Genomic DNA, 27389 nt, shown 5'->3' on the forward strand with positions numbered 1-27389 from the left:
AGAATTATTTGAAATGGAGACCAATTAGTAATTCAAGGTTAATTTCCAACATAAAACCAAGTCTTGCTTACTATTAATCCTGAACTGACAAGCTTTCAGACAAGAGGTCAAAGCTGAGGGGTGAAGGATGTGTCTCCAAGGAAGATGAATCAAGGTCTTTGTCCTCTCAGTGACTTTACACCATTGCTAGGCAATTCACTCATCAGACTGAGCAGGAAGAAATTGAGTCTGGTTGTGGAAAATACAATGAAAGAAGTTGTTAGAAAACTGACAGCACCAAAAGAAAGAAAACAAATCACTACTGAGAGTAAGTGGACTAGGGTGCTGCTCCTTCTTCCCAGCACTTAATTGCAGTAGATAACTTTTGGACATTCATTATATACTTCATGAGAAGAATTTCCCCTCAAGATAACTCTAATCCTCACAGGATCAAGGAGGGCTTGGCCAGTGGCACCGAGGCTCCCTCAGAGAACACCGACGACCCGCCTGGATGAGGCCACAGAACAGCTGGATAGCAAGACTTGTATGCTATTGCCTAAGAAAATTCCTGTCTCCAAACCACTGTGGAATGCCTGTTTTATATAAGCAGGCAGTGATCCTCTGCGTGCCTCACCTGCGCTGACCGCTTCGGGCCGTGAGGGCGGGCGGCCAGCGCCTCAGGGCAGGGGCGCTTCCCTCAGGGGGCGGCAGAACCCGCCGGGCTGACGGGGCCTTTCCAAGCAGGATCTCCCGCTCCCTCTGGGCCGGGCCGAGCTGACGGGGCCTTTCCATGCAGGATCTCCTGCTTACCCTGGGCCGGGCCAGGCTGACGGGGCCTTTCCCTGCAGGATCTCCCGCTCCCCCTGGGCCGGGCCGGGCTGACGGGGCCGCTTCCCGCTCTCGCCGGTCCTGGGCTCAGCGCGGCCCCGTGAGCTCGGCGGCAGCGCCCCCTGGCGGCCGCTCCCAGGCGGGCCGGGGTCTCTCGGGGGATTCCCTCAGGAGCATCCCAGGACTGAGCTCACAGCTCCCCGGGAATTGCTGGACACTGCTGGAGACTGTTTAATCAGCACGAAAATACTCACCAATTCACTGCCCACAGATTCCGAAACCCCACTGAACTATTTGGTCTTTTCTCCCAGTATTTTACTCAACAGTAAATATAAAATTCATGGTTGACTATTTGCATTTTAGCTTTAAAGTATCATAGAAGGCACTTTGGTTTCTGATTTAAATCAGAAATAAACTTCTAATGGATGCATGAGAGAAACTACACTGCCGAGACATGTAACCTCCAACAAGTGAGGGCACCGGCAGCAACAATTCACATAAAGGATGAAGTTCTGTTAAACTCCACCTTTTGGGGCACAGAAAGGTAAAGAAAAGTATGAAAAACACAGACACAGTACACAGTTATTTTATTGAAATACTTGAAAAGGCCAGCAATGGAAAAATAGGTTTGTCACGAGGAATTTAATGTTTGGTTTACTTGATCGTTAAAAAAGCTGTGTCTATAGCTTTCTAGCCCATTACAGAATGCACTGTGATTCATGCAACTAATATACTACAGTAGAATAGGCACTGTGTACTATTGTAGTTTTCTCTTATACACAGCTTCCAATGAGTATGACTGACAGATATGAGAAATTGAACTGCAACATTTTCCAAATTATAACAGTTTATAACATACAAAATCTGCTCGTCTTGATTCATGAGGGCTGTAAAACACAACATAGTGAAAAATGAAAAACACGGGTTACATACAGTGTATGAAGTTGACCTGGCAGTTTTCAAAGTTTACTTTTTTTTTCCTTTTAAAAGGAAAACCAGACTCTAAATATGTCACTGGTCATGTAAAATACAAAATCATAGGCCAGGACAGCAAAGGTAACTCATTCCTGAAATACATGATTAGAGGGGCAAATTTGTTCATCAGTTAAAAATATGAATGAAAATCACAAATTCTGTCTGGTATAGCTTATAGTCCAAAAAGATGAAGTCACTTCAGATGAAAGTGAAATAAATAAGCAATCCTTGAGGAAATATGATCCTTGAGCTGAGTCTACTCTACTGAAAATGAATTTCACCTATACACTAGAATGTCACCATAGTGAACATCTAAGAACGGTATTTTGAATAGGTTTTTGGGAAGCAATGTCTTACTTGCTTTAATATGTACAAGTTATTTACAACAAATTCCCTTTTGGCCTCACAAGTTAAGCCATTTTAGCTGGCAGTTAAGATGCAATTCCTTTTTTTCCACACATTACACAATACTGTAGTTAGAGCTATAATTTAAAATAATCTTATGCATGAATTACAAATATTAATAAAGTAACTCTGCATATATAAATATTTCTAGCAGAATTTAAAGCATTCAGAATGTACATAAAAGTGGTTATTTATTTATTTATTTATTTATTTGGTAGGGCCAGATGTGCTTCTTCTCAGATCATCGCTGCTTTAGTAGTGCTTTGTACATGGCAAAACCCAAAACTGCAAACACAGTAGCACCAAAACTTGCTCGGAGCCAGAACGTTGAGCTCTTGAGGTCTGCTTGCGTCACATGCCTGAAATTTAACACACATACAAAACCAGGTTAATTCCATGACAGGAACTCCAGACAGCTTGTGCAAAACTACTCTGCTTTTGGAAATTCATCACTACACTTGTCACAGGCAAACAGCTCACAATTCAGCCTTATTAGCATTTTACAGTCATTTTGCTTTTCTTAAAGCTTGGGATTTCATCTTCAGCCCTGACCACATCCAGTCTCCCTGAAGTCAGAGCGCTCACACGGCTGAGGAGAAATGCAGGAGCAGATAATGACTCATGGATGTGGGGAGGGCAGGGTGTCTCCTTTCCGAGTACAAGCAAGCATTCAGGAAAAAGAAACAAAAATAGCTACAAATAATTAATAACTCATAGTGAGAACAACTCTGTCCAGCAAAATCCTTTTTTTCTTTCTTTCTTTTCTAAATGTTGACTTTATTGTTTCTGCTTTTCCATGAAAAACTTCCCAGTCCTGTTGAATATATACTTTTTCTATCCCCACAAAAAAGTTTACTGACAAGTAGCAAGTAATATTTTTCCAAAAGCTAGAATCAAACCATTTTTTAATCCCTTTCTTCCCAGCAGTCACAAGAACAGCAACAAAAACAGTCATCCAACACCAAGCTGAAAGCTAAGAGAGAGTGCAAGTGAAACAAGCAGTGATGATGACACCAACAGAAAAAGACAGTATGGAGTGACTGTATGACAGAAAAAGCTACATCTCACATGACAGTAGAGACAGGCAATGACCCAACCCTCCCAAATATTGCAAGAAGTCTGTGAACATGCTCAGTTAAACACCCTCGACAGCAGTCTGAAGTATGACAGCTTACCAGAAAGCAGGAGCTACCATTTAAAACAAGTTATCGTAAATGCCATAATTCAAGCACAGAAAGTTCCTAAACAGTAGTAAAGTTTATTTTTTTGTTTGTTTACTTTAGAGATATAACTCAGAACAGAACTTCACTAGCCTACATATTTTATATTTGTTAATCACCACGGGCTACTCAGTGAAGCTGCAGGAGGGTTAAGTAAAGGAGCACAGAGATCCTAAGCACACACAGGAGTTCATAGAGTGAGAACTGCAGAGCCGTAGCTCACAAGCTGTTTAACAGAGCAGGAATTGCTACTCGCTATCAAAACACACAAAACCAGTTTTGGATATACTTTAGTAGACATTTGCAGGAGCCGTATCAGCCAGATAATTAATCAGTGTTCTGCCATACCACATGCTGAAGAACAGGCTCTTTGATGCACACACAGCTGCTCTTTAGTCTAAAAAATCCTGATCTTATGTAAGAATGTCTTGCTGGGTTATAGAACAGACCAAATCCAAGAATTCCTGCAAGCATTAGTTTTTCTACAGCTAGTTTTGACAAAGTCTCTGCAAACTGGATGTCAAGTGGCTTGCTGAGGGATAGAAAGGGAAAATGCAATGGCAAAGTCACCTGGGTTTGGCTGTTGTTACCTGTCTTCAAGCAAACGTGGACCAAGAGATGACTCCATGAAGATGGAATCTTCTACAGAGTGGACGGCGTGCACCTGCTGCATAATCCTGCTCTCCTCGTCTGCTAACAGCATGGCCCCCACCTCAGCTAGGTAGGCTCTTAACCTTTTCACACACATGCACAGTGCAGTTCATTGCATGGCTCAACAACAGCAACCCTCTCAAATCAAAAAGCCCAGAGAATTTCTGATTTATAGCCACCTAGCCCCTGATTCTTGCGCAGTTGTTAAAAACTTAGTGCTCGGGGAAAACCAGAAACAAATAGAGTTTGTGCTTTTAATAAGCTATGTATGTTTTCATGTAGCTAAATGCCATTGCTTTAAGGACAAAGAAACCTGTTTAAGAAACTGGATTTCTCTTCCCACTCCATCTCCACAGCCTCAACTTCCATGTGTCCCACAGGATCCTGCAATACCCCTGCACCAATATGCACATCAGCTGTAAAACTGATGAGATCTCACTACTATTGAGAACTCAAAGACTATTTTATCACTACAGTGGTAGTTTGGGGTCATTTCTAAGTAAAAGGCTGTAAAATCCTTGTCCTCAGATCTGTAAATTATAAAACTAATCTGTGTATGTAAAATGAATCACTTGTAGGTAATATGATTTTACTTGATTATATTACAAGTTCTCTTGGATAGTACACAGTACCTATTCTACTGCTGGATGAGTATTTGTCTAAGTAACAAGTCTCCAGTTTAATTTGGTAAATTCAAATGCCCAACTATTTTAAAACCCCATCCCCTTAAAAACGCAAATTTAAACAATTGCAAATTAATACTTTTACTTGCTTCATAAAGCACTATCTCTCACATCTAGATTTTCTGATTCCTATCTGTAGTTTGCCCTGTTTTGTACATGTCCATATTTAATAGAATGCAAGAAAATTGCTGTGCACGCTTCATCCTTCTAAAAACAATTAACATGTTCTCAGTCATGATAAAATCCTCTTGTAATGTCTAAAGGGAGACTAAATTGGCTTTGATCCCTTTTCTAAGCCTAACAATAGCAGACTCTTTCACTTAAATAAGGAACTAATTCGAGACAGGGACTTATTCTACAACCTCAAGGAAATCTACTCCGAATGTCTCAGCCTGAAAATCCAAAGTTCTAAATGTTAACTGAAATTCAGAACATTATGGATGCCTAACTGCTTTACAACTTCATAAACATCCAATTTTTCTTCTTTCAATGTTCCTTATGCTATCATAAAATCCATTTTTACAACTTTAATCTCTAATATTGTTTGGCTGCTATTAAAGGAACAAAAAAAAAATCTGAGATAATAAAAAAGGATCAATATTTGTTTCTAGTGCAGGCTCCTTGACATGAAGGTGGCTACAATGCACAAAATCCTTTTTCAATACACACTGAAAAATTCCACCTTTTCAAAAAATAACATTCAAACTTTTTTTCAGCCTAGTTGTGTTTATGAAACTAATTTTCACCAGTGGTGGAAATGTTTACTGCCTTGTTAGTAAGAGAGTAACCCTGAATTAGAAAAAATATTCTCTCCAAGGGTAAAACATCTAAATAGATGGGCACTTTTACACACAGAGGGTAGTAGTCAGGACTCCATAAATTAAGCTATACTTGAAACTCTTGCTTATTGATAATAAGACAGGCTGCTGTGTTACAGGCTACTTAATCATACAATTAGTTCCACACATACAAAAGTCTAGAAATCTTGCCTTTGGCACAAAATTCAGATTTTAATGCACATTTTGGAAATAAATAAAGAAAAAATGGTGGTTTTTTATTCAACCTACTCTTAAGAGTGAGCCAAATATCTTGTCACTTGTTGAATAAGATCTCTGAAGTCTGAACAGTTGGGTTTTTTTTCAAGAAATTTTAACAACTCACAAGAAGTTTTTCACATGCACTTGCTAAGAAGTTAACTGAGCATACCTGCCATGGCTACACACAGAAAACTGCTGAGTTATGGGTTGATGCTGACACTTTTCCCTAGGTCAGAGCGGAATAATTCCCATGTCTGGGAAGGCTTATCCTTAAATAGAGAAGTTCAAAAACATTCCTATAGTAACTTCCAAAGCATTTTAAAAGCAGACTGCTGAGCCCAACAGGCTGCTCACATGGCTACTCACAGCAGAACTCGAAACAAGTTCATGCAGCAGCCTGCTCTGACAAAGGTTCTTAGCATTAAATATAAGCAAATGAATTCCAAAAGCATCATGTAACCTGCACGAGCTCCTGCAGCTTCCCTTCAAGGCATATGTTTTCCTAGGATGCAAACTAAGTCCAGCAGTTAGAATTTTCCCCCATGCATTAGTCATCTAAAATGTGAAGAGCTCCAAATGCATCTTGTTATCCACAGAACCTCAAAATGGATGTAAAGTGCCAATTCATTACATTCTGTTTAGAAGGAAATCAGGGAACACAGCTTTGCAAATTTCTACGCAGTCTAGGGCATCAAACAGCTTAGAGAAGGAGAAAAATAAATTAGCAATTTCTAATGTCCTAATATAATTTTGGGAGTGTCATTTAGCAATGTCCTATTTTGGGGGACACCTAAGTGTAGAGACAGATTTCTGCAGTTAGATTTAATGGCAATATACAAGTTTTGAAAAAAAAACCAAAAAACAACTGTGTACACTGCACATAGTGAAAGGTAAATCCTGGATTATACTCTTAGAACTTTACCATTATTACAGGAAAATACTACAAAAATGTATTGTGTTAACTTTAATTTCACAGAAGGAAGGTTGTCACAGAAAGCAAAACCTTACTAATAATTCTTGAAACAACCAGGTTTCATATGAAAGTATAATTTCACTTAAATTCCTCAATGTTTTAAAAACTTTAGAAAGAAAATATCCTCTGAGAAGTCTCCTTGCAGAACAACACAATTCTCATGCATTAGGATCATCATATTTTGAAATGAACTTAGCTGACAGAAAAAAATACCACTACTATACAAGCAAAAGGCATCATGAATGATTTGAAACCAAGGGGAAAAAAAAGTCAAAAATCCGAGCTCATAATTCAAGAAAAGGTTAGAACAACAAAAGCAAAAATCCTGCTTTTGGTAAAACAATGTAGTAAAAAGAGATTAGGTGCCAGCCAGCCAAATATAAGTGAACACCTAAAGGAAAGAAGAAATTAAAACTATAAAAATACTACAGGATATGAACATGTCTCATACATGCATGTCCAGTGCTTTGAATGCTGTGCCTCCTTCCTCAAAGAACCAATGAAACATGACCCTGGGTAGTTCAAACCAACACAGCAGTCTCCAAGCTGAACTTGCCTTTCTGAACTCTTGAGAGTTACAGCCTGTAACTCTCAGGTGAGCCCCTGAAGTTTATCCACAGATGAGGAACAGAGTGGGGCATGAACAAGTTTCTCAGTTCAACAGAGGCAAAGTTTTTCCTTTAGTTACTACGGTGGGAATATTCAAATAGGATTTTATATTGTGCCTTGGTAACAGTGTTTAGGGGTTACTTAGCAACAAAGGGCACAAGAATGGGTCCAGTGTGAAAAATTTCATTTACCTGAAAAGCTTCCACAGCCTAAGGGAATAGAAGGGGATCAGGAGAATCAAGTATTTGCCAGAAACCTCCTTTCCCCATCAGTTATCTAACTTTTGCCCAACTATCTGACCTAACAGTAAGTACTTGTAAAGGCAAAATAAGAGAACATATAGAAACTAACTGAATCAGAAAGTCCTTCTTGATCCAAATACTTTCTCTAATCTAATCACACATCATTAAATGGATAGAAATCCATCTCCAGCCTCCTGTGCCTACAATGGCCCCTCTTGTTTAAAGGTATTCCAGCTCTATCATATGTGCAGTTATGCAGCAGCTCACGAGCTGAATGGTAAATAACCTTGCAGCAAGGTGTTTGGTTAGGGAGTTGGTGAGATGAAGTGAGCATGCTGGAAACCTGGAACAAACCCTAGTGACTGAGAGACAAGGGGATTCTAGCAAACATTTCTTCTTTCTGGAGGGAAGTGTTTATGCAGAATTCTCCTCATTTGAATTAGGCAGTAGTGGATTCCTATGTTTGTTTCAGTCTCCCTAGAGATAAGGTGTGGAAGCATCCCAAACCTCAAAAAAAGATTTCAGTACCCTGAGATCCTGACAGTACTTCAGAGGAATGAAGTTCAATGTCTAATGCAGGACTCAAAAAAACCCATACAATAGAGAAACAAACCACAACAGCAAATGGAGCAACCCATACCAGTTCCAAAACATGAAGATGTGTTAGAGGTGATTTCAGCCTCAAGAATGAAGAGCTGGAATTTTCTAGTAGTGACTGCTCAATGAAGTTTTAGAGTGACAACATACAAAGATTGCTGTTTCAAGGGATTTCTGTCTATGGAATGACTGCTGTAGAAGAGATGCAGCATGAAGAGCCTCACTCATTCAGTCTTATCCTAAGCTACTGAGTTTTTCACCCTTCCTTGAATTCTCACTCTGCAGTTAACACTTGTATCTTGGATAAAAGTGATATTTGACAAGGCAAATGCTCAGTCCTATAGGTGGGTGTATCAGCAGACCTCCTACATGTGTCATTTGCATTTAAAGGAGACAGACACTCTTACGTGGAGCAGCTACATCTGAAATCTTGCAACAAGTAGCAACATCCATGGACCAACAGTATGTCAGGATACTCCAACCATGGCCTTCAAATAAACACATTTACCATCTAAGCCTCCAAGCAAGCCATGGAGCATGGAACCACTGCACTGCAATCGTTGTTTGGTTTGAACTCCCATTTGCTTGGGTGAGATGACAAGTGCTGAGGTTTTAGTAAATCCTGTGTGTCAAAAACTGCCTGCAGTACACACAGGATAAGCTATAGCACTGTTTTCAACACTGAAAACCAGTTATCTCTCTTTACCAATTGTTTTTCCAAAAGTATCTGGAAATGCAAATGTTTAAGCATTTACTACTTCTTACATGTTGCATTTCATTCTGAGAGGAACTGGATGTTAAAAGATCTGGATTATTTTTTAACATGCCCACTCTTTGTGTAAACCAAGCATAACACACACACACACACACACACAGAGAAATTCTATGAACTCCCAAATATCAAATTAGCAACTATAAATAGGTAATATGTTACATGATGCTGCTTTAAGTCTAGCTGTGCCTTTATGAAAATATCTGTGTAACTGGGATCTAAAAGGTACTACCTCTAATCTATACTAAACAAACCTGTAATGTCTCAAGTGAGAAACATTACACAGACTTGTAGACACTACTTAATGTCTATTAGCAGTTCCCTAAAAACACAGTCCTAATTCCTGCACAGTATTTCTGCAATCACAAAGTGCCTGAATCAACAACCAAATTGGTAATGTTTCAGAAAAAATGACTGAACTAAGCTCCAAAGAACCCCCAAGTTAAACCGAGTTTGATAATTCTATGACAATTATCAAAGTATTGGCCTATTTAGTGGATATGGAGTGAAAAATCTGCAGTATATAAGGTTACCAATTGCTTTTTCAAAGACACCCTTTATTTTAAAAGCACACCTGGTACCTAGTAAATAAAGTTAAGGACCTGTTAAGAACTGCAGTGAAGAGTTTGTTCTTTACAGATTGCAGCAAGTCTGAGTTGAGGAAGTTCTGACAGATGCAAAATGTACACCTGTTGCAGGCGCACATACAGCGTAACCGGGCATGGCTGCGAAAACACACAGAAGGACAGGAGTTGAAATCTTGCTCATTAAATCAGGTGCACATTAGGACTGTGCCACAACCAAGAGAGAGATTTAGGAATAAAAGGTACATTCGAATGAGTAAGGAGAGGAGGAAAAAAAATACACCGGGAAAGAAAGGGTACGACTACAGCTGTGCAGAATTTAAAGGTTAGAGTTTCCACGTCTTGGACATTTTAGTGTCACCACTGTATACAGATCTTAACAGCAAAACATAAACATGAATGAAAATGTTTGTTGAATTTATACAAGTTCCCATAAAAGGGAAGCATTTAAAGGCTTCTGAGTATATCTGCACAGCAATAGGTAACACCCCTTTTTCAAAGGAAAGGAAGCCACATTTTCTACCACTTCTAATGCACTCTTTACAGGATGAGCGTTGCCTCTATTTTTCCCACCCTACCAAACACACATGCTTGAAAACTAAGGGAGAAGCAGGAATATTGATATGACAGACATTTGGTCAGTGCTACACTTCAGTGGTTTCCCAGTATTCCAGTGCTACAAAATGAACACAAAAGAAAAAAAAAAAAAACAACCCAAAAACAAAACTAAAGCTTTACAGATGTAAATCAGTAAATTCAGTTTCAAATAATTAAAAATATCCTGTTATTCTGGGTGAAAGTGACATTAGTTCTATTTATTTTAAAACAAATGTCAGCTGTCATACTAGACTCCATCTGCTGTAATATTTATGTAGTTCATCACCATATTAAAAGCTCCACCCACCAAAAAAAGAGATGCAAAATGAGTTTAGCAACAGTGAGAGGTGTAGTGAAGGAGAATCTCAGTTTAAGTGTCTTGTACCTGAAGTCCAAGGATGTTTATAAAAAAATTATATTAAATTTGTAAGATTTATTAAATGAATGAACTGAAGAACATAGTAATAAACACCCTGTAAACAAAAAGTACTTTAAGCAGTGCATTGGGGAAACTGTTGTGCCGTTGCTTGTTATCAGCTGTCAAGTTGAGCTACCAACAAGGATTACAGTAAAACTCACTCTCAAAAATATCAAGGTATGAAAAGTGATATACTTCTTGTATCTCCAATACAGACCAAAAAGAGCCCTGTTTGTTGGAATTTGCATCGTGAGCTGGATGAACTAGGGTATTCTTCAAAAACATCTTAGCAACAATTGCTGAGACTGATTTCTGTGTTGGATATATGCCAAGTTCCTCAATTTGCAATAGTTTAAATATTCTATTCAGGCCATTCATGTCTCTCTGTTGCTAAAGCTCGGTGAGGCAGTTCCATCCTATGGCTAACGATGGCATGCAGTGAGTGGTGCTGTGTGACCATGCACATGGAAAACAGAACAGCTCCAGTACTTACGGATACATTGCCATAGTTGTCAGCTTAACAAAGATATCCTTACTCGGCACATCAGCAGTATTACAAGTAAAGGCTTGGGGTGGAGGCATTTTGTGTTTTTTGCAGAATTCAGCAGGAGAAATACTATATTCCTGTCTAACTTCATGCAAGTCGGACTTGGCAGCTACCACTAAACATGGTATTCTGCTGTCCATGAAGTGCTGCTGCAAATTTAAAGAAAAAAAGTGAAAGAAACAGTATATCACACATTAAACCTGTAACAGGCTGTATTCCACTGGTTGCAGCAGCATTAAGATATATTCATGGCACTGAAGTCAGGCATTTCTTTCTAGAAGCAGAGCAGTTTACATAGAAAAGTAGATGTTTGCTTTGTATGAGTAACAGAACTGCACCACTGTTAAAGTACCCTGATACATAACCACCACTCAGAAATAAAATGTCTTTTAATCACTAGAACCAGTGTATAGGTCAGGTAACTGATACTGAATATTTAGTCAGTGAGAAGAAATATAAATATAGAGGTTTGTAAATATAAACTCTACAAACCTTAAAAATCCTGGCGCAATACTCAAAGGATTTAGGATTACTGACATCATATACCAGGCACACAGCATCGCATATGGTCTCAGCATCAGTTAAAAAGTCTGAGTCACTGACATCGTGTAGCTGGAAAAAAAGATGGTTGCAGAGGGAGAAAAGCTTGTCATTATGCAGTTAAAGGAATTCTGTAACTCATCTCATAATTTTTATGGCTTATTTTTATGTATCCTTCAAACTAATGGACTGACAATGGGCAGATTTAATGAAAAAGAACAGTAGGAATTTACCATGCAGCCAGCATATGTGAGTTGTTAACATTACATCTGCAGGCAATCACCACCTCAACAAAAAAAGTGATGGTTACTTTAAAACAAAGGCTTAGACACCCACAGAAATGGGCATTCATCCTACAGAGGAAAACCACAGAGCAGGACTGGATCTCAGAAAACAAAGAAAGAGATCTTATTATCATAAAGAAAAACTAGAATGGAACAAGCCTTAAAGAACTAATTTCTCCCACTGAACACTAATTTTAGCTATTCTAATCACTCTATGTGACAGATGCTTCTTACTGAATAGGTAGACTGACTTCTGATCATTTATGACATGTATTTGATATGCTGCAGTGGGTTCATAAATGGACTAGGTTTTGTACAACTAAGATCAAGGTTTCAAAAATAACAGGTCTGACCAGGTTCAGCTGAATTATCAACAAAAAAACCCAGAAGTTATTTGGGATAACTGGGGGAAATCCATGTTAAGAAGAGAGAATTAAAATGAATTTAGAAGGCTCTGAGTAATTCACTGAATTTTAACAATAACCAGTCTTAGGCAAACAAGAATGAGGCAACCTTACCAGCAAGTATTTTTCCTGTCCATATACATAGACTGTATTAATGGCATAATAAGATTTGTGTTCTGCACGTATTTGCCTCTGTCTCTGAAAAGGCAGAATTTCATGTTAGACCATAGCAACTTTTCCCTTCAAGTTAGATCTGAACAGTTGGTTTACCCCATTTATTAATTAATTAAAATTATAGTAATCTTTGGGTTTTTTTGCAAGGAAAGGCATAGCTATAATCTATGATGTACATGTCATTATTGCATGCAATAGCCACTGCCAAAATAGAACAAAACCAAAAAACCCCAAACTCCTCCTTAGTAATTCTGTATTTCCTCAAAGAAGTCTGCAAACTGAGTAATAACCCTTAAAGCTCTAAGATAAATCACTTCTGCTCTCTAATTTAAACTCAAGAGCATATATAGGTGAATATAGGCAATATGTTTCTTACCATTAGATTTCTTCCAAGAAGAGCCTGAAGAACTCCACTTTTCCCACAGCCTTTCATTCCAACAACATTACATCGGAAGACATTTCGCTGAGTCTGTTTTTTCTGGAGGTCTATCTTTTTATCCCTTGTCACTTTTGGAAAAACACAAATATTTTTCACATGATATAAATGCTTGTGAAAACATGAAAATGCACACAAAACAGTCTCTCAAAAATATTAAATCAAAGGTTTCACTTGAGCAGAAAGCAAAAGAGAGTAAATGAAAATAGATGAACCATTAAAAATTTACTCTTTAGCATATTTCCAAATTTAAATTTCTGTATTGTATCAAATTTTTATTACCTGTAATTGCTGATGCTTGAGATTCTTGTTCTGAAAGTATGGAGTACCCTAAATAACCCAGGTACTCCAGGCAACGCTGCACATCCAGGTATGTGGTTAGTCTGGCAGAGGAGACAAAAAAACTTTCAATTGTCACCATCTGGGGTATTAATTCTTTATAATACTGAAACAATCCTTATCTCCTATCTCCAGACTGACACAATAGAAACATTCCTGGCACTATGCAGTACTGAAGGACAAAAGACTCTGAGAATAAATGGTGATAATTTCACCAGTCTTACTGGTCACCAAACTCTATGAAAGAAGTACTTGCTGAGGCCTGTCAGCCCACACTGTATTTTCTCATCTCCCCAAATAATGTTTTTCTCATTTTCTGTATTTTAAATTTGGAAAAAAACCACTCATTATCAAGCACCATTTTTCAAACCATCTCTAAGAGGCAGAACAACAGCAATAATATTTCAACAGGGATCAAAGGAATTTCCACATTTTGAAGACACTTCTTCACTGTTAGCACTAAATATTGGCCAAATCCTGAACAGGTTATAACAACAGTCTGAAGATCAAGCCACTGGATGGCTAAAAAATCTTGGCTGTTTGGATATTTTCAACTATACAACTTCTCTTTCCAACAGTTTTCAGAGGAATCTACAAAGACATGATCATATCCAAAATTCACAACTACTAAAATGTCCCGTATCACACTTACGTCCACTGTGAGAGAAACCCTTGGTATGTGATCCATCCTCTTTCATTTGTACAAACTGTGTTGTTCACATCAGGTCCCCATGGCATGTAAGGGAAAACTTTGAACAAGTCTTTCAGTTCATCAGGAGATAAAGCACAATCTCTATCCTGAAACAAAATATGGTATCAGACATAATATAATTTGTGTCTATTCTAAACTGGTATTTTCTTGCTGTACACTTGCAAAATTCAAGAAACTAAGCTTATTTCTTTTTAATCATTGTTCTCTCCTTGTTTTTAAATAAGATTAAATGTATGAGCTAGTTAAAAACAATTTGGTACTACAGCTGTAACTGCCAAGTCTAATTATAGACAATCATAAGCTGCAGGTTAGCTCTGGCTCCACAGATTAAGCTAATGCTAGTTTCTGAATAAAATTGCATCATGATAAAAACACGTTTTTGTTAGCAAAACTCCTGACAAACCAAGGCTTGTAAATATAAAGACACACACACACTCAAATGAAACGCTTACCAAATCATGTTTATCAAAAACACTTTGAAGAAACAAGTATGCATGATGATTTAGTTCTGTTGTGCAGTCAGGGGGAATTTTTAAGCTGTTTATTGAAAACAAAAACAAATACAAGAAGCATTAATTGTTTATGAAATACAGAATATTAAAACTCAAAATACATACTTTATGAATTGTAACATTTAGTATCTGACCTTGGCACTTAACTTGAATAATTTATCTTCACACAGATCAAAGCACATACTTTTTATTAGGAATTATAAAATGATGAGTGAGTGCCTTTATATTATATAATATATAGCTCTACAGTAATCACATTTTTGTTGGTTTGATTTGTTTTTTGAGGATTGGGTTTTTTAATAAAAAATTATGCAGTTACATTTTTTAACACAAGCCACGTAATTGGTCAATCTCTTAGCTTTTTCATTTGGGGCTTTTCAATAGGTCTCAAATGCTATGAAAATACTGACAAGTCTTTTAGAATTTAATGCCACATACAATAAGCCACTGCTCAGATTTATGTTCCAGTTTTGTATTTAGAATCTCTTCTGCCACCTTTCTTACCAAGAAAGAGAACAGAACATGATCTGGCACAAGGGAATTCTTCCCTCGTGGTGTTCAGTCACATGAAGGTTTTGGCTGGGTGGTCATTAAGTAAGGGAGGTACTTGACATAACAATGTGTTAAATTAACACACTGCCATAACCCTCTCCTCCTGCCAAAGCAGGAGCAGCACAGCCTAAACTCAAGTTTAGAAAGCTGAAGTGGTACATACGGAGGGAACAGGTACTCTGGTGTAAGCTCTAAGTCATCATCGTAGCCAAAGCGACGCAAAACGGTCCAAGTTGTCTCATGCCTTCCTCGCTGAATGAAAAGTGTGTGTAGAAAAAGAAAACCTAAAAATCAAAAACAGTGAAATCTTAAGGCCCTGAAGTGCTTTACCTGCTACAAGTGTTTTCAATAGAATCAGTATCAGACTTGGAAACAAAAAAAGCTTGAAATACACATTAGGATTTTAATGGGTAATATCTATCTATAATGGGCATTATCTACACAGGCTGAACATTCAGAAATCATGATATTTATAGGGGATAAAATAATCCCCTTGGTTTTCTGTTGTTGTTTGGTTTTTCCAGTAGTAGCATTTCAGAGCTACTACTCTAAAAAAACCAATATTTTCAATAGTTTAAAACAAAAAGCTTTAGCCTGGAGGAATCTGGAGAAGGGTCTCATGGAAGACTGCTTTTAGTTTTCTTGTATCAAAACAACTGGGTAGGAGTTTTGTTTGGCACTTCCCAGGGCTCAAAGAACACCAAAATATCACTGTTTAGTATGCTCAGCTCTTGCAGTCTGAAAATCAAGATGGAGATCATATTCCAAAAGACCACTTTTTTCAAGTAAGAGTGATTATCAACTGTATAAAGACACATCTTTTAGGAGTTAAATAAGACTCACCTTTTAATGTCAATCCATTATCTGCAACTCCATCACTTAGGTTTTTCCTGACTACGTTCTTTACATCTTCCAAAGCCTGAGGTGCCAGTGGTGTATTGAAACAAATTCTCTAACACAAAACCCAAAAGCAGCATGTTAGGACAACTGGCTACTGAGCTGGACAAATAGCATGTCCTGTATCAAATACAGCCTTAAACATTCTGATAAGCTAGTTAAGGACAATCCAATTTTTTTAGTGGAAATAAAGGTGTACAAATTGCATTTTATTTTTAAGTACATTGATAGATTTTTTAAATTTTACTCTTGAACTCAAACTTGAACAATGGTAAAAAATAAAAATAATTTCATTTCTGTTTTTACAAATCCATTCTTCTATGCTGCACTTAAGACCTAGTATTTAGGCTTGATTCCCTTACAGTTCACCTTCCTATTATTTATTCAAAACCAATCACTTGTTTTTCTAGAATTATACAATTCACCCTTAAGCATGGTGGAAAGATAAGCTAGAGAGGTACCTGAAAGAAGTTGAGCTCTGCATCATTGAGAGTACCATCATTATCTTGATCAGAAATTCTAAAAATGCGAGTCAATGCTTTAATACAGGCAGGTTTCATCTAAGGAATAAAAGGAAGTTCAGTATCTTTCTAAGCTTGAATATAAAAAGATTACACTGAATGACACCAGGCAGCTCAATCACATGGAAACACACACTAGTCTTCATTTACAGTTTCAGAACAGAAACATTCATTCACAAGTACGCATAAGTAAAAACCAAGAGGAAATAAAAAAAAATTATTTAGTAAATTTATCTTCATAAATTTAAAGAAATTACACATTAAATGTTTTTCTATTCAATTATTAGAAGAATCTCAAGCTCTTCACAAGCTGAAGGTTGCACTACTAAATTATTTTAAAAAAATAAAACTCAGTTCTTTAAATTCAGTCTTATTGCCATAGAAAACTTTAAGAAACAACTAAATATTTTTTCCCCCAAAACATTTTTTGGTGGGGGAAATAAACAAACCCTTAGGATCCCAGTGCTTTGCAAAACTAAAGAAGTCTACAACTACAGCCAGCTCGCTTCAAACATCAAATACTGAAAACCTTCACAGGGCTCATTCATCTACCAGGCAAAGCATTGAGCATATGGACTATCTCTAGGACAAAAGAACTGCTAGGATACCTTCCAAGTGAAGGAAAACAGACACTGGTAATTCTCTCCCAACAACTACTGTGATGATGGACTCTTCTCTTCACAGAGGTCACATAGATTGCATAGTGATTGGTTTTGGAAAACCAAAAAGATTTCAGCACAACAATTTTATCACAACATTACTAACTCATATAGATGATTCTGATGGAAGAAATCAAAACAGGGTTATTCTCTGATTCTCTACTTAACAAAGTATTTACAGCTGAAGCAACTTTCCTACTTCCCAATACTAAATGGATACAATTAGAGATTCTATTTGTATTTGCCCAGGAAATTATTTTTAAAAAAATACTCATTCATAATACACTCAGCTAACCACCTGATACCTAAAAACCAGACTCATCACTTGTTTCTTATCCATTTTGCCAAAGTTTCACAAGATTTTCAGGAAAAAAAATTGTATCAGGCCAGTCTAGAGTGATTCCCCTGAAATAAATGGAGTTCCTGTGAAATGTACATCTAAAGAAGAACTGAAGACATAATTTGGGTCACATTACATTGGCTCAAAGCCATTAGCAAAGCTTCTCGTTTTACCTAGCAGCTCACATGGGCAACAAAAACTGTCTTCACTGCTTTAAACGGAAAGACAGGTCAGGTTCATACATCACAAAACAACCCCCATGGCTCTGGGATGCAATGCCTGACATTTGGGGGTGAGGTGCTGGTAACAGAACACACTAAAGGATGCAAAATCCACTGAAAAGGAAAGAACAGGAAAGTGATTCATCCCCCCCCACGCAAATTATTTGCTCTGAGAATCTATGGATAAATACCTCTTTCTCCTCTGGACAATAAAGAGGACCTGTAGGATGTAGAACAGCTTTCTGTGCATAATAAAATAGTTCAGATATATTCTTCAAGTTTTTGGCTGAACACTGAAAGAGAAATCCTCACATTGATGAGCTAGTTTCTTGACTATTTGGCAATTTCTTCTGAAATTCAAGTAAGCATCAAATCTTTAAAGACTTAGTCCCCTCCTGTCGGTAAAGGGCTGGTTTGGAAAAAAGACATTCAGCCCCTGTACCCGTTCAATTAATTAACAAATGAGGTTTCACTACAATTTGCTGTCATACCAAGAACAGAAATAAAAACGCTGTATCTCTTTTGGGAAAAGAACCAAAGAGACATATCCACATATCCATATTAAATCAATTTTGAATACTTTGCAGACATCTGTCTGGCTTAATATTAAACTGAAAACCCTTGTTAACGGGAAGTATGCGAGGAGGCTCTAAATATTAGAATTTGACAGTAACATTTCATTATACAATAGTGTTATCTTCCCTAAAGGATGATAACATATAAATTCACTATTACAATTACTCATGTTTGAAATATTTAGTTTGGAAAAAATAAGAATCCCTTTTTCTACTATAAAGTTGCTATACATGCTTGGCAAGAATGTATTTTTTGTTACTTGCTTTAACTTCAGAAAGTTTTGCATACCTCTACACACGTTTCTATCTCTGTATATTGATTCATAATGGGAAGGATAGTTTCCATACTGCTGTACTCCACTAGATCAGACTTGTTTCCAACTAATATAAGAGGCAGCCTAAAAACAAAGGAATATTAAGAGCTTTAAAGACAGATGGATAAAAATATGTATCTTAATTTAGCATTTTATGTCCCATCAGAAACCACTGTATTATTTTCAAGATGCAATTAAATGCCAGTGGAGGCAATGGGCAAAACTAAATGACAGCAGTTTAAATAAAGTTTTGATATACACTTAGACAAAAATGTACTTCTTGTTGATTCCACACATTTAAATACAACAGTAACTAATCAGATTGTTATTACCCAAACCAGCATCAATAGAAAAGCTATACAGATCATAGAGCCAAAGCCAGTTATACCACAGCAAATATAAACACACCTGGTAAAAGCTGCCCATAAAATTCAAAATAAATAACATTGCTGGCACATATAACAGACCTACATACTTCAAATCTCTTGCTGCTTGGACTTCTTATATAAACTTTAAGTTTAGTATTTGATTTTCTTAAACAATTAACATCCTCAACACTGTTCATTGACACCCATCGATGTGCAGCCTAATTCACACTTCTCATCTTTACTTAAGCACCTGCTATCTTTGTCTGTCCTTTCATTGATGAGAGGAATCCATCGACTCGTTACCTAAAGTGGGATTAAAAACAGACATTAAAAATACATATTCAAATTAAATATGACTGAACTGTGCACAAGTTTCATTACAACTGCTACTGCTTCTATCCCAAAAAGGCCCATACTGACCCACAAAGGAGGAAACAAAAATTGGAGCTGATTAATGAGCAACTTTCTCAGACAAGTGAAATGACTGAAAACTCGTAGGTTGAAATGGAACAAAAGCAAACTCGCATCTCTTCATTCTCTTAACAGCTGATCTCAAACTCCATCTCAAACATTTGAAATGTCTAATCCAGATTTCAGCTTGACATCAATTAACAGTGCACAAGTTACACCTCAATAACGGGATAAAAAGTGTTACTATACCTTATCAATAGAATTCTTGTTGTTAACAGCATAGACTATACAAATCACATTTGCCTGTAATGAAAAGAAAGGAAAGGCATGGAATTCCACTGTTCAGAAACCCCTGAGCAACACAGACAATTAAAAACCATACAAAACAACATCAGAGTAAACTCACTATAGAACTCTGTTCCTGGCTTGTTTAAGCTACTTGGAGCCTGAACAGCAAGGTTAAAACAAAGAACTTATATGGTGAGAAGTGCCCAAAAGCCTGTCTTGCAGTGTGACAGTCACAGCTTGTGCCTGCAGAGACCTATGCCACCAGGAAATCCAAACTGAAGAGTCATAATGTGCAGCCTCCACTGAAGCACCAAACTAAATGCCAGAAATGGAACACAACACCATGACAGACTGTGCAGAAAATGTGCAAAGGTGCTCAGAAAGAACTGAAAATAGGAATCAGAAGGGATGACAAAGTCACCAAGAAGCCTGTGCTATTCATAAATGCAATACTACTGTGTGATAGAAGCAAAATGGATCTTCTCAAGGTAGAATTATTTATACAGAACTGGCTTGCTGATTAAAGGATATTTAGGTTCTGTCCTTTCACTTGGAAGGACAAAGCTCAATTCACCAACACAGTGCCAGTACCTACCTACTTTATTTAAGGTTTCTTAAATAGATACATCTTTCCTATAGCACAGGTCACAAAACAAAATAGAAAATGCCAAGCAAGAAAGGTTTATTTCCTTCAATTCAAACTGAAGCCCATCTAATGAAGAGAACTTCAAAGGAAAAACTTCTCCTAAACTAGGAAACATTTTCTAGCAAACACTAAAATACACTTACCTGTGATATTTCATGGTAAAGCTGCTCATCACTTTGCTCTGCTTCTGCATTTGATAGAAGAAATTATTAATTAATACTAAAACTTCTGCAAACATAATCAAAATAAATTCTGAAACCGAACTACTGTATTTCAGAATGTTCATGAGACAGGTATGTCAAAGCCTTGTTATTTAAACTTCTTTTTATAAAATATTCTAATGGGTACTCCTTCCAAAACAGCAATTAAATTGGTCCACTAATTCATAAGACAGAAACAGGCTGTTGCACATCAATTTTTTACAGCTATTTTGAAGAGGAATAATTATATTTGTAGACAGGTTCTCTCTGGAACAAGTCATAGTTAGCATCCTTCTACATTTCTCAACAGTCTCTTCCTTCTATAATGTAACCTTTTATATCAGAATATGACATATGTTGATTTTACTACAGCGGTGATGATTTTTATAGTGATACGAAGCTTCGGTTAACTGAATCTATGAAAAATTCATTCAATAGAAAGAAAAACTCACTCCACATAAAATTTAAGATCAAGTCCAACAACAACAACAGCAACAAAAGCATTATTTCTTTTCCCAGGTGGTTAAATGCATCAAAGATTATTTCCACAGCAGTGATGGGAGAGAAGACAGGAAGGTACCTGCTAACATGGCCTGACTCTTGGCTTGCACTGTAAATGGTAGAAGGGTTTTTCTAGCTGTGCAACAGTTGCACAGATTTATGACAGAACATGAACCTTCAGAGTGCATCTTGTTATCTATTCAGTAGTAAGATTAAAATACAAGAAAAAAACACAAAAGAGTAAACTGACACAAAATTATGACATGTCCTAACTCAGAAATTCAGGAAGTTTCTACTTTACGCCAAGCTTCTGCCACCTGTAGCTCTGGTCCCAGACCTGTCTGACTGTGACAGGGACTGTTGAGTCAAACAATTCTACAGCAAATCAGTGATGGTACTGAGCAGTCCCTACCTGAATAGTCCACTATGTGGGTTGGCACTCTTTCAGGAGTGACATCGGCTGGAATGGTGATTTCTTCAGCTCGGGGTGGAACCTGGGGTTGAAAGGAACAGCAAGAAAGAACCTTTCAAGATAATCCAGATGGTGAAAAAAGTCATATACTATAACACAGCTGCCATTTAGTCAGCTTTAAACAGAGCAACTAATATTAGTTGTTCAAGTTGTTTAGCTATTTGAGTATTTTTGTTTTTTGTTTGGTTTTCTTTTTTTGAAGTACTAAAAGTCACTGCTACCTTCTCATTTTTTACCTGTCTAGTTGCTACATATACTATTCTACATCTATATACTATATAACAATGGAACTTCCTGCATGCTTCCCAGAAAAGCAATGCTGTTAAAGATACATTCAATGAATACTTCTGTAAAACGAAAACCCACTCTATCCAACACCTAAACAAGTATGACAGACAAAATACAAGTCTCAATTATTACACAATTGTAACCTGACAACGTCTTTGCTTCTGACAGTGCTAAACATTAAATTCAGAAAAACCTGCAAAGCGAAACATGATGGTAAAAAAAGCTAATTCTGAAAAATGCTGTAAACTCTGACAGCCCTTTTTCCAAAAGAACACTAATCCATATTCAGGAACAATCAACATTAACCTGATTTTAATAAGAATCTCCTATCTATTTATTGCCTTTCACCTGTTGACACTGAACTTTCATGATACTTTACTTTTAGCAAAACAAGGGAAAAAGAAAAGTCAATCACCCAAGTATGTCTCTTTGTAAAGCTTCATGCTCTGCTCAGATCTTCCCCAAGAGTGGTTACTGATAACATCCTGTACATTAAACACTTATTTCCAAGCCTGAAGTGCCTGTTAGACTCCATAATGTTGCTCTGATCTGCCTGACTAGCCTGAGGAACTGGGGAGGTCTCTTTCAGCAGCTTTTATAGGATGCAGTGTTTTTACAAAAGTTTTTTCTGTAATTTCAGGGAGATCTTGTGTTATAAATTACACTTTTTCTCTACACGCGAATATAGATAAATACTCTAGGTTATACTGCAGGAAGAAGCTGAAAAGTAAACAGAGGACTACAACTCACTAAATACAGTGAGAAACTACCTGCCAAAGGAACTGGATCTCCTTTTTACCTGCAAGGTTAGGAACTAAATTTAATTATGTTAACAAAATTCAGTTCTGTTTACAATCCAGTCTTGACTCCTGAACTGTGGTAACCTACTGATTTGCATTAAACCCAGAGCAGAGTAGATTCAAAGCGCAGCACATGATGTCTATTTTAAGACCTGTGATCAGAAGAAATAAACATTCATGTTTATGTGTAAAAAGCTTAACTATTTGCAGCAGCTGTGGTTCTTTATATGCAGCAAAGAAAACTATGTGCTGCTTTTTAAAGGAATAATATATAGAAGTAGTTTCTTCTGCAGTTTTTACTTCAAGAGTCAATAAAACATTCTTCAAAGACAGAAGTAAAGGCAATGTCTTGCTTAGTTACAAAAGATGGCAAAGTTATACCCCCACAAATAACTGATGGTCCTGTCTCTTTCAGCACCTTCCCATCTGTCTCTCATTGAAATATACTGCCAATATATGGACCAACTGCAGCTCTTTAAAGAGACTACCATTCATCACATATAAAACAACTAGTTTAATTAACAATATGAAAAATAAGAAAGACACTTAGATAAAACTTGAATTTCTAATCTTCATGCAGAGATATATTTAAACTTTCCTACCTTGCTCTTCCTTAAGTCACTTTTGCCAATTTAAACTTTATTTTGTTTTTAAACATTACTTCAGAGCAGAGTCTATTAACTTATTATATGACAGGATAGAAATAAAACTTAGAAAACAAATAAAAGTGCTCTACCTCTTCTGGGAATTCCTCACTGACAAGAGACATAATTAGTGATGTCTTCCCAACTCTGGCTGCAAAAGCATTAAAAACAGGTATTAGATAATTTATTTTGTTAAACTTAACAGCTGTACCCTATCTTAAAATGGGGAGATTTTAAAAACATTTTCCAATTCACCACATAAGTTTTTAAGCTGTTGTTTAATCATATTAAATATGGATGATAGCAATTTTCTCATAATTCCTTTATTGCAAAAACTTGGCCTCCATCTCCCACTTCTGCATTTCCTCCAGAAGGAAAGTGAATTCTGCTCTGCCTTACACAGAAGAATTGCCAGTTTTAACCTTAACATAGAACACTGAAACAAACAAATAATCAAAACAAATTAGAAATACTTCAATATAACTTCAGAAATAGAAACAAAGAAAACACACAGAAAAGCATGTAGAAATTAACTGTTTTTATAGAATTCTTGATATGATGATTGCACTTTAGTCCTAAAATACCAAGGATGAGAGATGGACAAGAGCGCAGAAACAAAGTCTCCACTACTTTGACTATTTTTAAAGTTCAAGAGCTTAATCCCTTTCATACAAATGAGCTGTCTCCCACTGAAAGTGAAAAATACCCCAAGCCACCAACCCATCTAAAGTCATAGTTTTCTTAATCCAAGTGATCATTTCAGCTTCAGTACCCACCCAACACCATTCAATCAAATAAATGACTTTGTTTACCTGCAAAGTTCAGACTTCTGACATCACAACTTAGTTGCCTGGTTTTGAGAAGTTCTAGTGTGACCACTCAAAAGCAAGAATTGGTAACTTCTCTCAGGGTTTCACTCTCTCTAAAGCCCTTCATCTGTCAACTTTCTGGTCCTCTGGAAGCCTTGTAAGACTATTACTGCTTTATTTGGTTTTGAGGCATTTCTTAAAAACCAAAATGTTCATATTCAAATATCCTCTGGGAGTGTCTATTTGCAACAGCTCTCAATTCAAGCAAAACTCAACTTCACCCTGGATGTACCAGCACCTCTGCCAGCAGGAATGTGCTACCAACCAAGGCACTGCTCACCATCAGTCAGAGCCTGGGTCACTGTTCCTACTGAAACCAACAGAAAATGTCACCAGATGACAGCAGTTGTTCTGCTGATATCACTGCATTTACACTTCTCCATGTAACTGTATAGAATTCTGAATATGGAAGACAAAGAGATGTGATTGTACCACTGGTTGATTTTGTGCAGGAACTGGTGTTACTGATGATCCAGCCAGTGTATATTCAACTTATCTAGGTATATTTTTGGCACAGTAACATGTTCTGACATCCAGAAATAAAACCTTCTCTTTAACTTACCATGATGAACAGTAGTTGTAATAAAATTATGAAAAGCAAAGAAAAGCTGTTCTGAGGAGGAAGATTTCTGTTTTCCTTACAGAGAAGAGCTGTAAACTTTTCCCTGGTGGCACTCCCTGCAGTGAACCAGGTTGCAGGTTTCCCAATAGCAATGCAGTTGTGTTTCCATCAGAGATACTCAAATGAGCTAAAATCCTAATTTAAACTGCCAGGCATCCTCCTGCATCAACTCCATCTTAATTTTCATCCTGACAGAATTGAAGGAGCTTCAGAAGCTCTCCTATTTCCATACGGAAAAAAGATGAGTACTTTTCTTACAGGTTAGTAAAGTTATTAATTTTACTAAAAATAGTGATGTGTATTTTGCACCTGACCAAGACAGTTCTAACTTGAAACAGTGGCAAAACTGGCTTTGCAGATATAGAAACCCACTTCTTATGTCTGAAAACAGAAAATTGTGTGTTACTGGTGAGTAAATGTTCAGTATTTAGAAGTGCTAGAACTTTCTAGAGTTCCTTGAGTTTTATGAAAATCCATAGGTTCTAGTATAGAGATTTGGGTTATTTTGTTCAAATCTAGGTCAACCCTCTGTCTTTCCCAATCTGTTTACAGTCTTAGAAATAACAGCCTAAACAGTATCAGCTGACTGGAATGAAGGAAAGCAGCACAGCACTTTATGATAGTTAATTTGTCTTCTTCCTCATATATAAGTCTTCTCTATCATGCTGCATAACATGCTGAAATATTCTGAAAATTACTGATTATTAAAAATTGATGTTTGTACCCTGCGTACGAGGACTAAACAAACTTAAACCTAAACTGTGGACAACTGGGGATGAAAAAGGCTGAGTTTTGGAACAGGCTTACAATAAAGAATTCTAGGCATATTTCAGATTCTGAACCTGATGGTCTGCTTGTTACCATCTAACAAGTTTTATATGGTCTGGACTAACTTGTGGTTTCAGACCAATAAATATACATAACACACACACAAGTCAGGACTGGCACTATAACTGACAAGTTTTACCAATTTGTAAAACAAATTTCTCCCTCCTCCTCACCTACAAGTCAAACAAAAGTGTAACACAGAGATCCTCACAATCTCTGATGTGTGCCATTTACTACACATAGCTGTATTTAAGAAACCTGTATCTTTAACATTCCCATTTGGACACACTGTGAACCTTGTAGCCAAAACAAAGTACCTGTTACACCTGTGCTGAAACTGCACAGAGCCAGCCCAGAACACAGCCTTGTAGTGAGGTAAATCGGGCATGTATTCTAAAGAGGAATTAAACTGTGTATTCAATGGCACCAATCCCTAAACACAGTCACGCAAAACTAGGCAAATACAATCTTAATGGGTTAGCTCTTTCTGTGCAGTGACAGCTCCCTCAAGATTCCTCCCTAGAAAAGTCACAGAGAGCCTTTCTATGCAGTACAGACAGAACCAACCTGCACTATAAAACAACAGCATAAACTGCACTATAAATATATATGGGGCATTCAATCCTCAGGAAAGCTTTGTTATTAGTACCACATTCGTAGTATAACTAGGTAATTTTACTAATAACACTTGGTAATTACTCTGTATTCTTTCCCCTCGAGGAACTTAAGCTCACTTTGCGAACTAACAGAACCTCCTTGCTGCTATTTATACCGATGAGAAGGCTGAGCCTCTGCAAGCCTTGTCAATTATTCGGGTACCTAAGCGTGAATTTCAGGACACAATTTTAGGAACACATGAAAAAATCCAGACCAACAGTAGCTCTGGCATGCACGTATGTGTGTGCTATTTATCCAAGGTCACGCAAAAAGATAAAAGCAAAAAAAGGGATCGGGAGTCCCTGGCCCTAAATCCACAATACCCGACCTATAACCACTAGAAGCACATCAGGCCACTCATTTCCAAAGTAAATGGGAAACATGCAAGTGTGATTTTCACATGGGTACAAAAAAAAAAAAAAAAAAAATAGAAAAAACAAAATAAAAAGGAAACTAAAAGTTTAAACAGGCCGTGGCCAAATACGGGGCTAGAATTTCACCCCGGTGTCATCTCCAGGGACGTCCAAGCAGCACAATTCCATCAAGTGCCGGCCGTGCTGGTGCCCAGAGCAGGGAGCGGAGGGGCTCCAGGCCGCGCTCCGAGAGGTCACAGCGAGCCCACCCCAACCTCTGCTCGCCCCGCGGGGCCGGCGTTGCCCCGGGCTCCCCGCCCGGGCCGGGCTGAGCCTCACGGAACCGGGGCGATGTGACAGCCGGCGGCCCGCGCCTTTCCCCGGCCCTCCTGCCTCGGCACTCACGTTCTCCCACCAGCAGGATCCGCACGTCCTTCTTCATGGCCGCGCTCACTGCCCCCGGCCCGGGGCCGCTCACATCAGGCGGGGCGGCGGCGGCGGCGCCGCTGCGGCCTGGGCTGCCCGGGCTCCCCTCACGGAGCGGGGCGGGCGCGCTACGGCGGCCCGCGAGGGACCGGCCGCGAGCGGCGGCTGCGCGGGGCGGCTGCCGCCACTGAGGGCGCGGGCGGGAGGCGGCGGCTCCTCGGGCTGGCAGTGACCGCTGCGAGCGCTGAGGGACAGCCCGCGGCACTCGGAGCACACCGGGGATCACCGAATCAGTGAAGCTGGGAAAGACCTGAGAGATCATCCCGTCCAACCTATAAGCCAACACCACCGTATCAACCAGACCGTAGCACCGAGTGCCATGTCCAGTCTTTCCTTAAACACCCCCAAGGATGGTGGCT

The 27389-nt window shown here is 38.0% G+C and overlaps 1 protein-coding gene across 5 annotated transcripts; it reads right to left on the bottom strand.

The window, feature by feature from the left end:
- Window positions 1-1377: 1377 nt before the first annotated feature.
- On the bottom strand, window positions 1378-27090 carry RHOT1 (ras homolog family member T1). Of its 5 annotated transcripts, none has more exons than XM_014255862.2 (21): window positions 26950-27090; window positions 23308-23366; window positions 21424-21505; window positions 20454-20497; window positions 19626-19679; window positions 19216-19268; window positions 18573-18681; window positions 17900-18001; window positions 16429-16527; window positions 15914-16022; window positions 15234-15354; window positions 14459-14543; window positions 13947-14092; window positions 13238-13338; window positions 12896-13026; window positions 12460-12543; window positions 11610-11729; window positions 11064-11266; window positions 9574-9696; window positions 3998-4141; window positions 1378-2546 (listed from the first exon to the last, which is right to left on the bottom strand). In XM_014255862.2, the coding sequence occupies exons 1-21, from the start codon at window positions 26984-26986 to the stop codon at window positions 2429-2431; spliced, it is 2124 nt and encodes a 707-aa protein (XP_014111337.1). In that variant the 5' UTR covers window positions 26987-27090; the 3' UTR covers window positions 1378-2428. The 5 variants fall into 5 exon arrangements, with proteins under 5 accessions (XP_014111337.1, XP_005526745.1, XP_005526746.1 ...); XM_088065330.1 differs by having other exon boundaries at window positions 2413-2546; window positions 3998-4097; XM_005526688.3 differs by lacking the exon at window positions 3998-4141.
- Window positions 27091-27389: the final 299 nt, after the last annotated feature.

Source organism: Pseudopodoces humilis, chromosome 21 (assembly GCF_049639895.1).
Source record: "Pseudopodoces humilis isolate 2021_Gansu_Grassland_sample_001 chromosome 21, ASM4963989v1, whole genome shotgun sequence".
NCBI lineage: Eukaryota > Metazoa > Chordata > Aves > Passeriformes > Paridae > Pseudopodoces > Pseudopodoces humilis.

Excerpts from the sequence above, each read along its gene's own strand:
- RHOT1 (XM_014255862.2), bottom strand. The coding sequence starts at position 26,986 with ATGAAGAAGGACGTGCGGATCCTGCTGGTGGGAGAAC. Across the intron at positions 16,023-16,428 it reads CAGAGCTCAACTTCTTTCAG|AGAATTTGTTTCAATACACC; the intron begins GTACCTCTCTAG and ends GTTTTGTGTTAG. Across the intron at positions 2,547-3,997 it reads CCACGTTTGCTTGAAGACAG|GCATGTGACGCAAGCAGACC; the intron begins GTAACAACAGCC and ends GTTAAATTTCAG.